Raw genomic sequence first — 10,000 nt, 5'->3', positions numbered from 1 at the left:
GGAGTAATAGGGTTTAGAGACAGGGGAATGTGGTTAAAATAGAAAAAAATACCTTGACATAGATTGCAAGTTTTGATGATAATGGATAAGATATTGGTAATCAAAGTTAACCTTTCGGCCAGCAATGGGTCATCAGTTGCCTACTTTTTAGGACCCAACAAATGAACTATTATATGAAGTTATTAAATGCATTTGTGTGTGTTTGTTTGTTTGTTTGTTTGTTTGTTTGCATAAGAAAGAGAGAGAGAGAGAGAGAAAGAGAAAGAGAAAGAGAAAGAGAAAGAGAAAGAGAAAGAGAAAGAGAAAGAGAGAGAGAAAGAGAGAGAGAAAGAGAAAGAGAAAGAGAAAGAGAAAGAGAAAGAGAAAGAGAAAGAGAAAGAGAAAGAGAAAGAGAAAGAGAGAGAGAGAGAGAGAGAGAGAGAGAGAGAGAGAGAGAGAGAGAGAGAGAGAGAGAGAGAGATATGCAAAGATCGTCAAATATACAATTGTTCAAAGTTATGTGGAATAAAATGTTTGAGAAATGAAGGAGAGGAGAGGGAGGGTAAGAGCCCAAGGAATGAACCAGGGAGAGGGGGGTAGTGTACCCCCTATACAGTCTCTCATCCCTGGTGGAGGGGTATGGGGTGAAGGATAGGGGGATAGGGAGACAAGGGTAGGACCACAAAAGGGGAAACTATGACGTAGACTCTGCTAATGAGAGTTTTTCATTTTGGGTAGAGGGTGGGGCATAGTCAAGCTAATTTCAGTGATTGGTGTGAAGAGGGATGGTGGGTGGAGCTAGAGAATCTCTGGGGCAATATATGGAGTCTTAGAAATCGAGTCAGAACACAATGATGCCAACGTTGGGTGTCGCAGCAGGAGTAGCATAATTATTGATTACTTGATTGGCAAATATTCTGTAACAGCAGACAGATCATAGCTATTTATTGAATAGCTACTGAATACACATGTGCATGATGATTTAAATGAAAAACTGTCTATGTAAGTGGTACTGACAGCTAACAGAGTAATGTTACAATTCCAAGGTTTAATTTCTTAGTAATAATTATGATGAGTGTAATAATGATAAGAAGAATTGTAAAAATGATAATTACCATAATGATCCCTCCTAATCCCTTGCTCATTGTTGTCAGCGGGGGGCTTAGGAGACGGATATTGGGCCCCAATTAGGGATCACCTGTACATCGGACGTCAGCCCTCGCCTCAACTAATTTTGCATGGTCCTCTCTTCTTCCCCTTTCCTTGTCCTTCTCTTCTTCACCCCTTCTGTCCACTTCCTAAGGTGTAACAGCCATGCTGAAAGGATGAAAGGATAGCTTTATGGCAGTCATGAACAGCCTCCGGGAGCCATGGGCATCGGTCTTCCCTTGGTTAATTGCCTAGCCCTTACCCCTTATGGAGACCCTGAGGGGAAGACCATTTCTTCTCTCCATTTATTTCAGGTTCACCCTGGCCAATAGTGAAGATTTTTTACCCTTATTAGGGGCATTTAAGGCTGCCCTTTCATCAACTAGTCTATCTAATTTTGATTTCATTAGTTTCCCGACCTCTGCCTCTCCACTGACCATGGCTCTGACCATTGATACTAATACTCCTCCTCAATGTTTGCTTTCAACTCAGTCCATTCCAAATCATCCACTCAGGTCATTACTCAACCTTCAGAATACACCCCTTCCTTTTTCCCCAAATCCTCCACTCCATCTCCTACATAGTTTTCTTCATTGTTTACCACCATCCCTTTGGGGGTAAACAGTGCATCCTTTGATGTCTAGCACATTTGTTTATTCTAACCATTAACCATTACCATGTGATAATGGTAGTTACATTAGTAGTAAATCAGTTCTAGTTACACATTTATTTCAGTCTACACATTATAGGCCTGAAACTGACTGTGTCAGTAGGATACACATATATAAAAAGCATACAGTTCTGCCCATAGATGCTATTTGCTTCCTATAATAGACCATGGAGTAGGGATATGTTATGGAATGTCTTCTCTTTTCTTTTAATGGATCTACTGAAATGTCAGCTGCTTTTGGGGATTAATGGCCCAACATTATACAAAGTATTTTTTCAAGCAAACCATATCAGCATTTTATGAAAATGTTTTTATCTGGAGCAAGAAGAAGTGAATTAGGTTTGTGGCAAGATTTTATCCAAAATTGCTTTAAGCTCAACTATATGGTCCATATTAATGATATGGAAATATTTTTTATGGTCTTAGTGTGAAATTGATTTAAATTAAAATTTGTAATACAATTTATTGATGGCTTATTTTTAATTTAACCATTAACCATTTAAAGATAAAATGGTGATAGATTTGATGAGTATATACTAAGAATAGTAATTAATACACAATTAGTTCTGTTTTATAGCTTGTAATATAAAATACAATGCTGTAAATGATTAATTCAGCAAGACAGTGCCTTGCCCCAAATCAAGGAGACTTTTCTTGATTGGGGGGGGGGGGGGGGGCTGCAACTTCTGCACCTTACCCTTAATACTCTCATATTTTTGTTTTGTTTGGTTTTTTAACTAGCCTTTACATTCTTTAATGCTGGTTAAAAGATAAGTAGATAAATGCAAAAAAGAGGATATTAACGACTACTTACCAAGGCTAGGATACAATTTTCTAAAGAGGGTTCATTTCGTGTGTGTGTGTGTGTTTTGTGTGTTTTGTGTGTTTTGTGTGTGTGAGTGCGAGTGCATGCGTGTGTGTTGTGTGCATGCGTGTGTGTGTGTGCGTGTGTGTTGTGTGCATGCGTGTGTGTGTGTGTGTGTGTGCATTCGATTCTCTTCTTCTTCTTCTTCTTCTTCTTCTTCTTCTTCTTCTTCTTCTTCTTCTTCTTCTTCTTCTTCTTCTTCTTCTTCTTCTTCTTCTTCTTCTTCATCTTCATCTTCTTCTTTTTCTCCTTCTTCTTTTTCTTCTTCTTTCCTTCTTCTCTGTAATGCATTGAATATTGATGCTGTGATTATTATTATTATTGACATTATAATTATTACAGTGTTATTAACAATACTAATAGCAATAAAAGATAAAATAGAATATTTCCAAAAATCAAGGAAAATGTTGATATACATGCCTTCCTCTGCAACATTATATTATCAGTAGGTTTCTCTTATTCAATTACACACATTTGCAGAGCATGCACACTTGATTTGTGTTGGATTTACTCATTAGTGTTATCAACTTCCTTAAAATATTATCTTCTTCCGTGGTCTTTTTGGAGGCTTTTCCTTGTTTATATTGTTTCCTTTTTTTATACATTCTACTTTGGCATGTATGAATTGCTTATTAGTGTTTCCTTCACCTATTCACAAAAAACTAGTCAAATTTTTTTAAGCTGGTGTTTTTTTGTGTAGACCTAAATCTGGGCATTAAGGCCAACACTCACACTCACACGTAATATTAAAACTCCTTGCCTCGTCTATTAGCCCTTTTTATTGCAGGCTAAATGTTGTTTTGCTGTTTTCTGAGTTCATAATTGGTTGTTTGTCTAAGCTGTATCAAAATAATAGACTGTTTTTGTTGATGAGTAAGCCCCATATTATCTCCAGTTAGTTTACACTGTGCAGTTACAGTAACAATAAGTTACACTGTTATTTTTTACATTTAATAAATATTCGGGAACATACCCTACTGTCCATGCAGACAGCTCTCTCCCTGGCATAGTTGATGGCTGGTAAACTTCACTCTTGACAGCCAGTGGAAATCCTGGAGATGCTCGCAAACGAGTCAGTCTCACATCTAGTGCTCTATTACTCATGATGAGAGGTCCCCATCACTCAGCAACAGTTTTCCATGACAAGATATTCCTGTCACCCATCCCTTGGCCAAGTGTTTTTACAATATTTGTGTCTCTCAGGTCCATTGGGTTTTAATGGACATGGAATCAAAGTTATAACTTATTCATGTATGTGTAAAAAAAAAATCAGATTAGCTCATGGATGACAACCACTTTACATACAGTAAATGTTTAATAGTTTGCTTGTGTGTGTTGCATATATGTTTATAAACCAAATGAAAATGTGATTTACATGAATTTATTTTCCTTGTTTGAACATTTAAGTGAAATGAACTGATTGAAATTAATAATATTGTTAGATGATATTTTATGCCCTTTTTTGCAGATGATAGTTATGACAGACAATAGTCTTTTGTTCAAACATAGTGTGGCTTTGCTGGGATGTTGGCCCATACACACAGTTTTGAATTAGAAAAGAAATTAATCTGGCACTCATGGCTGGTTCAAAAATCTTGCCAGGCATCATTGTATCTAGTAGCAGTATTAACATACAGGATAATGGAATTACTGTTACCCTGGTCCATAAGCACTATGGAAGTTAATGTAAATAATATTTTAAAACCACTGATTTTATATTTACAGGGTACTGGCATTCCTGACGAAAATGAAGACGAAGTTGGAGGAAGGGTGGAATTTCGATGGGGGCCAGACTCACCCAATGGAACTTCAAGTGACAAAGTAACAACATGTAGAAATTCAGTGCAAGGAAAGGTTCTCCTAGCTGATGACCAAGGTAAATATGAAGCCAGATATCTTGCAAATACCGATGAACATTAGCTTGTTTTTATCATATGAATTGCCATCAGCAGTCGTTAAGGACCTTGACGAGATGGATTATTAACCACTTTCCTCTTAAACTCATTGTCTGTCTTTAAGAATTATTCATTTCCATTAGATTTTCTAAGGCATAAGAACCGTCACATTGATTCATGCTATTTTAGAATATAAATGCCATAATGTATAGCTAAGTACATTCCTATTCAAATCATACTTGATGAAAAAAGATAAAAATTAAGAAAAGATGTTCATTAACTTCATTTTCATTAAAGTTATTATATAATTTGTTGTTCAGGCTTGCAGATTATGTATTTTATTGATATAGAATATTACTTCAGACTACAGTTTAAGGTAACATAAAGTATATATACCATGAATTATATGTGTTGTCAGGTAGTGGACATTGTCAAGGGGAAATGATAGTGGACTACGAGAGGCAAACTTTAGAGAATATTGTGCAGTTTTATTTAGATATGTATATTTTACAATAATTTTAGAATGCATATTATATGCTTTGTGTCTTATGTGGTGCAAAATCTAGTGCATAAGTATTACACGTGTAAATTTGATTTTTTTTCCCACCACTTATTTCTTGAGGTCCATGGTGTCTTATGCCATCTTGTGACTTTTTGGGTAATTACTTATGAAAGAAATGTAAACCAGGGTTGCCTTTCAGGTTATGTATGCCATAGGGTGGACCGCTTGAGCACCGGCTGTTGCAATGTTGCTGTAGACACAACCCGCCGCTATGCATGTGACACCTGCAATAGTCATGGATGCTGTGCTATTTATGAATATTGTGTATCCTGTTGCCTACAGCCTGATAAGGTGAGTTCTGGTAATGGTTTCAAGGACTGCAATGAAATTATTGTAAATTTTGTTTATTATTAACCATTTTGGTAGATATAGGATGTAAAGTATATTGCTATAGTGTCACAAGAGTTTAAATTTAATTATGAAATAGATATCTGTTCTATTGTTATTTTAGAAATCACTTGTAAGCTGATTTACAACAATCATGTATCAAAATATTTAATTTTTACCATCACTTGAATACCAGTAAATCCATGCTTAATATCCTTATCAGAAACATGTTTAAGACTGTGTCCACACTGGCATTGAGTTGGCACAAGTGTGCAAAGGCAAGAAGCTTGATAAGACTGTACCATGTCATGTCCACATTGTCAGTAAGTGAGTGCAGGAAGACTTAATGGTTAACTTTTCTCCCTTGAACATCACAGTTTGAGCCTTTACATATAGGAGAATAAATAAAGCTGAAGTTTCGGTTTTCACTTAAAATTTGATTCATTCATTAAGGAGACACAAATGAACCAGATCCCAATTGCTCCCGGCTGATTGCTCCCATGTGGACATGACCTATGGTTGCAGGTCATTCTAAATTCAAGAGTTTATAAAGTTTGCAAATGAAAATTAAATCCTTGCATTTCAGAAAGCCCTACTGAAGAAGGTTTTGGGCCAGATAAGTGATAACAGCCCGCTATACGCATCAGTGTCCGACCACTTTGAGCTCTGCCTTGTGAAATGCCGCACATCCAGTCAGTCGGTGCAGCATGAAACTCTGTACATAGACCCTAGAGCTAAGCATTGCTATGGGGAAGGACCTCCACCTCTTAGCAATAATGAAACATGAGATTATTTTAGAAAACATTATTTAACATATTCCACATAGTAGCATTAGAAATATATTTCCAATAGTTGTAATACTTAACTATTTTTTCAATCTATTTATGTGACATGGACTTTACTAGTGTAAGGTTCTGTAAGCAAATATGTATAGAAAATGTTCTTTTAATATGGTTTTGAGCAGTAGTTACAATGCTGACTGTGAGGGTGTGTGTGATATTTTTATTCAAACTCATAACTTTTAATATATTTGAGGTAATAGTGACTTATTTATAATTGTTTACTATTGTGTGTCCATATTGGCCTCAGTAGTAAGTTGTATTAGATGCTAAACAGTTACAATATTATCCCCCCTCTTGGTTTACTGCAACACAGTTGGTAAATTTGTCTCATCATTAATTGTTTTTTGCTATTATGTAAGACATGTAATGTTATTTCAAGCAGATGATGCATTTTGTAAAGTTTACTCTGCTTTTAATATCTGAGATTAAGTGGCACAAGTTTTGAATGTCTGAATATATGAATTTCATTTTATATGTTATTTTAGTTCTAATATAGGTATTCTTTGTTAGTTTTAACCTATATTGATAGTATTGCACTTTTTATTAATTGTGAAGAATAATGCAATATATTTAGCCAACTGTTTTTTATTGTTAAGAGTGAGTGAGTGAGTGAGTGAGTGAGTGAGTGAGTGAGTGAGTGAGTGAGTGAGTGAGTGAGTGAGTGAGTGTGTGAGTGTGTGAGTGTGTGAGTGTGTGAGTGTGTGTGTGTGTGAGTGTGTGAGTGTGTGTGTGTGTGAGTGTGTGAGTGTGTGTGTGTGTGTGTGTGTGTGTGTGTGTGTGTGTGTGTGTGTGTGTGTGTGTGTGTGTGTGTGTGTGTGTGTGTGTGTGTGTGTGTGTGTGTGTGTGTGTGTGTGTGTGTGTGTGTGTGTGTGTGTATGAGAGAGAGAGAGAGAGAGAGAGAGAGAGAGAGAGAGAGAGAGAGAGAGAGAGAGAGAGAGAGAGAGAGAGAGAGAGAGAGAGAGAGAGAGAGAGACAGTGAGACAGTGAGTGAGTCTATGTGTGAGAGTGTGTGTGTTTTTGTGTTTGTGTTTGTGTTTGTGTTTTATTTGGATGTTAAATTTTTCTTCATGGCATTTGGAATCACTTATTTTCATAAATCACTAATCTAACTTCAGAAAAAATCTAGTTTCCCCTTTAACACATTTCCCAACATTCATTTGGCATGGATGTGTACATGTAATTACCTCCATGTGTGTGAGTGTGTGGTTTTATGTATTAGCAGACTTGCTTATGTACATAATCTTTCAAAGAAAATGGAACCCAAGTTTATATTTGATAACTCTATACAAAATTAATGGAATTTGCATGAAAACTTATTTTTTACATGATGATTTGTGTTCCTAATTTTACTTTTTGAATAGACACTCTTTTTCATAGGCTAGACCAGTGATTCAAGCTACAAGGCATAATTATGTAATCATATTTATGAAAGTCATACTTGACTTTACATTTAACACATGTTCACACATACTTTCTCTCTCTCTCTCTCTCTCTCTCTCTCTCTCTCTCTCTCTCTCTCTCTCTCTCTCTCTCTCTCTCTCTCTCTCTCTCTCTCTCTCTCTCACTCTCTCTGTCTTTTATCAGGTTGAATTTTCCTTTTTATATGCGTTATGTATTTGCAATTTTGTATTATAATTGATTCTCTGTGATCTCTTCCTGTCCTAATGAATAAAAGACTTGATTATTTGGCTTTTGAATGTAACAGTTTGGCCTTAAAGCAGTAAATGGAAAGGAATGCAGTAAACAAGCTAATGATTTTATTTAAAACAATTTTAATATCAGAAACCCATACAAACAAAAGGGTATGGAACTTGAAGACATAGAGACTGGCAAAAATTGTGTGCTAGTTCATGCAGAAAAGAATCTTATAGATAGGGGGGAAATTATAAAGAATGATTCAAAGGAGAAAGGTATTATTTTTATTATTATTATTATTATTTCTTTGTATTTTTCATAGTGCTTTCCCTTGTTCCCCTTGACCTTGAGATATGACATTCGGCAGTTTATTGTTCCTTCTGCTGACTTTTTCCATATACGTGTTAATGTTGCTTCTGTTTGTATTGTGATGTTATATAAGTTCAGTGTGATTGGACATTCTCTCTTGATTCAATATCTAGTGTTTCATGGCTAAAGAACAATTAAGTACAAAGTATTCAGTTGCGTATTTCATTTTTGTGAATTTATTCCGCAGAATCTTTCTTCTTCAGAAATGTCTTACTGAAAATCTAAACAAAACAATTTACCTGATGAGACAATAAAAAGTTAGAGAGTATTTTGAAGAATTTGTAATGTTTTTAATAAAATTATCTATATTATTTATGGTTTATCATTAATGTTGATTTAATCCATTGTATAATAATGTGTGGTATTGATATTTCAGTTATTTATTTATTTATTTATATTCTTGAGTTATTTCTTTTCTTATTTATAGTGATTATAACTTCTTTGTTGGAGTAGTTATAGCAGTAACAGTAGTAGTAATAGTAATAGTAGAGTAGTAGTATTAATAGTAATAGTAGAGTAGTAGTAGTAATAGTAATAGCAGTAGCAGCAGCAGTAGTAGTAGTTTTGGTTGTAGTAGTAGTGTTGGTAGCATTAGTAGTAATATTGGCTGTAGTAATTAGTAATAGCATGTAATTCTAGTGAAAATAATTGTAATAGTAGTAGTAATAATGTCTGTAGTAAGTAGTAATAGCAGTAATTCTATTAATGATAATAAGAGCAGTAACTCTAATAATAATAGTAATAATAATAATAATAATAATGATAATACTTTTAATAATAATAATAATAATGATAATACTTTTAATAATAATAATAATAATATTAATATTAATAATATTGATAATAATAATAATAGCACTAGTAGTAGTAGCATTATTATAAGCTGAACTATGCTAGTTTGGTATTCAAATGTCCGGCAGTTTTAATGGTCCAAGAATTTAGAAGTCATTTGTTTGTACTTCAGTACCTTACTAGTTTCGGCACAAGTACCCCCCTATATTGCTTATCATAGCTAACCTACAGTCCGTTTCTACAGTATAGAAAAGGGATTTGAATGGGAATGAACAGCTTGTCCAAACCATAGTTTACTGCCTGCTGTGCTTTTATCTTCATTTGATTCTCTTACGTATGAGTATATAATTTCCAAAATATAGAAACAATTAATAGGAATCTTTTGAAAACCATATAGCCCTTGACTTCAAACGTCTTTTTGAAGTGAAGAGCTATATAATTTCAAATTCTTATTTTCTGAAGTGTTATTGCCTTGAAATCATTTTAAACATTGGGTCCCAGTATTGTGGTGTGAAAGAACCGGTCAAACCATGAATGCACATAGTGTGGATAAATACATAGCAAAATACATTGTATATGAAGCAGTCAGCCCAAGTTACATCACATTACAATTACATACACCTTGGCTAAGTGTGTCCAGGATGGCTTCAGAGCATTTTGAAAAATGTGTTTTGAAAAATTTTGAAAAATTGCAGGAGTCAAGGCAGATGACAGATCATGGAAAGCTTGCCTAGTTCTCCAAACATGCCCGCTGACAAGGGTAACAATCCCTGGCTTTGAGTTACTTAAAATTAGAAACTTTCATTAAGTGTAATACTTAGTGTAGTAGGGATTATGCAGTATTTCACATTTAATGGACAAGTCCTTTAATGTTATGTGTGTATCTACAGGTAGTCACTCTCTGCACACTCAGTA

At 34.8% G+C, this 10,000-nt stretch overlaps 1 protein-coding gene across 1 annotated transcript in view; it reads left to right on the top strand.

Moving 5' to 3' along the window:
* Positions 1-7,010, top strand: part of LOC125031063 (SREBP regulating gene protein-like) — a 9,608-nt gene extending 2,598 nt beyond the window's left edge. The window contains exons 2-4 of the mRNA XM_047621521.1: positions 4,389-4,539; positions 5,260-5,411; positions 6,034-7,010. Of these exons, the coding sequence (XP_047477477.1) occupies positions 4,389-4,539; positions 5,260-5,411; positions 6,034-6,234 (504 nt within the window). The 3' untranslated portion in view covers positions 6,235-7,010. The remainder of the gene's footprint in view (positions 1-4,388; positions 4,540-5,259; positions 5,412-6,033) is intronic.
* The last annotated feature ends 2,990 nt before the right edge of the window (positions 7,011-10,000 follow it).

Source organism: Penaeus chinensis, chromosome 12 (assembly GCF_019202785.1).
Source record: "Penaeus chinensis breed Huanghai No. 1 chromosome 12, ASM1920278v2, whole genome shotgun sequence".
Taxonomy (NCBI): domain Eukaryota; kingdom Metazoa; phylum Arthropoda; class Malacostraca; order Decapoda; family Penaeidae; genus Penaeus; species Penaeus chinensis.
This window is presented reverse-complemented; position numbering and strand designations above follow the sequence as displayed.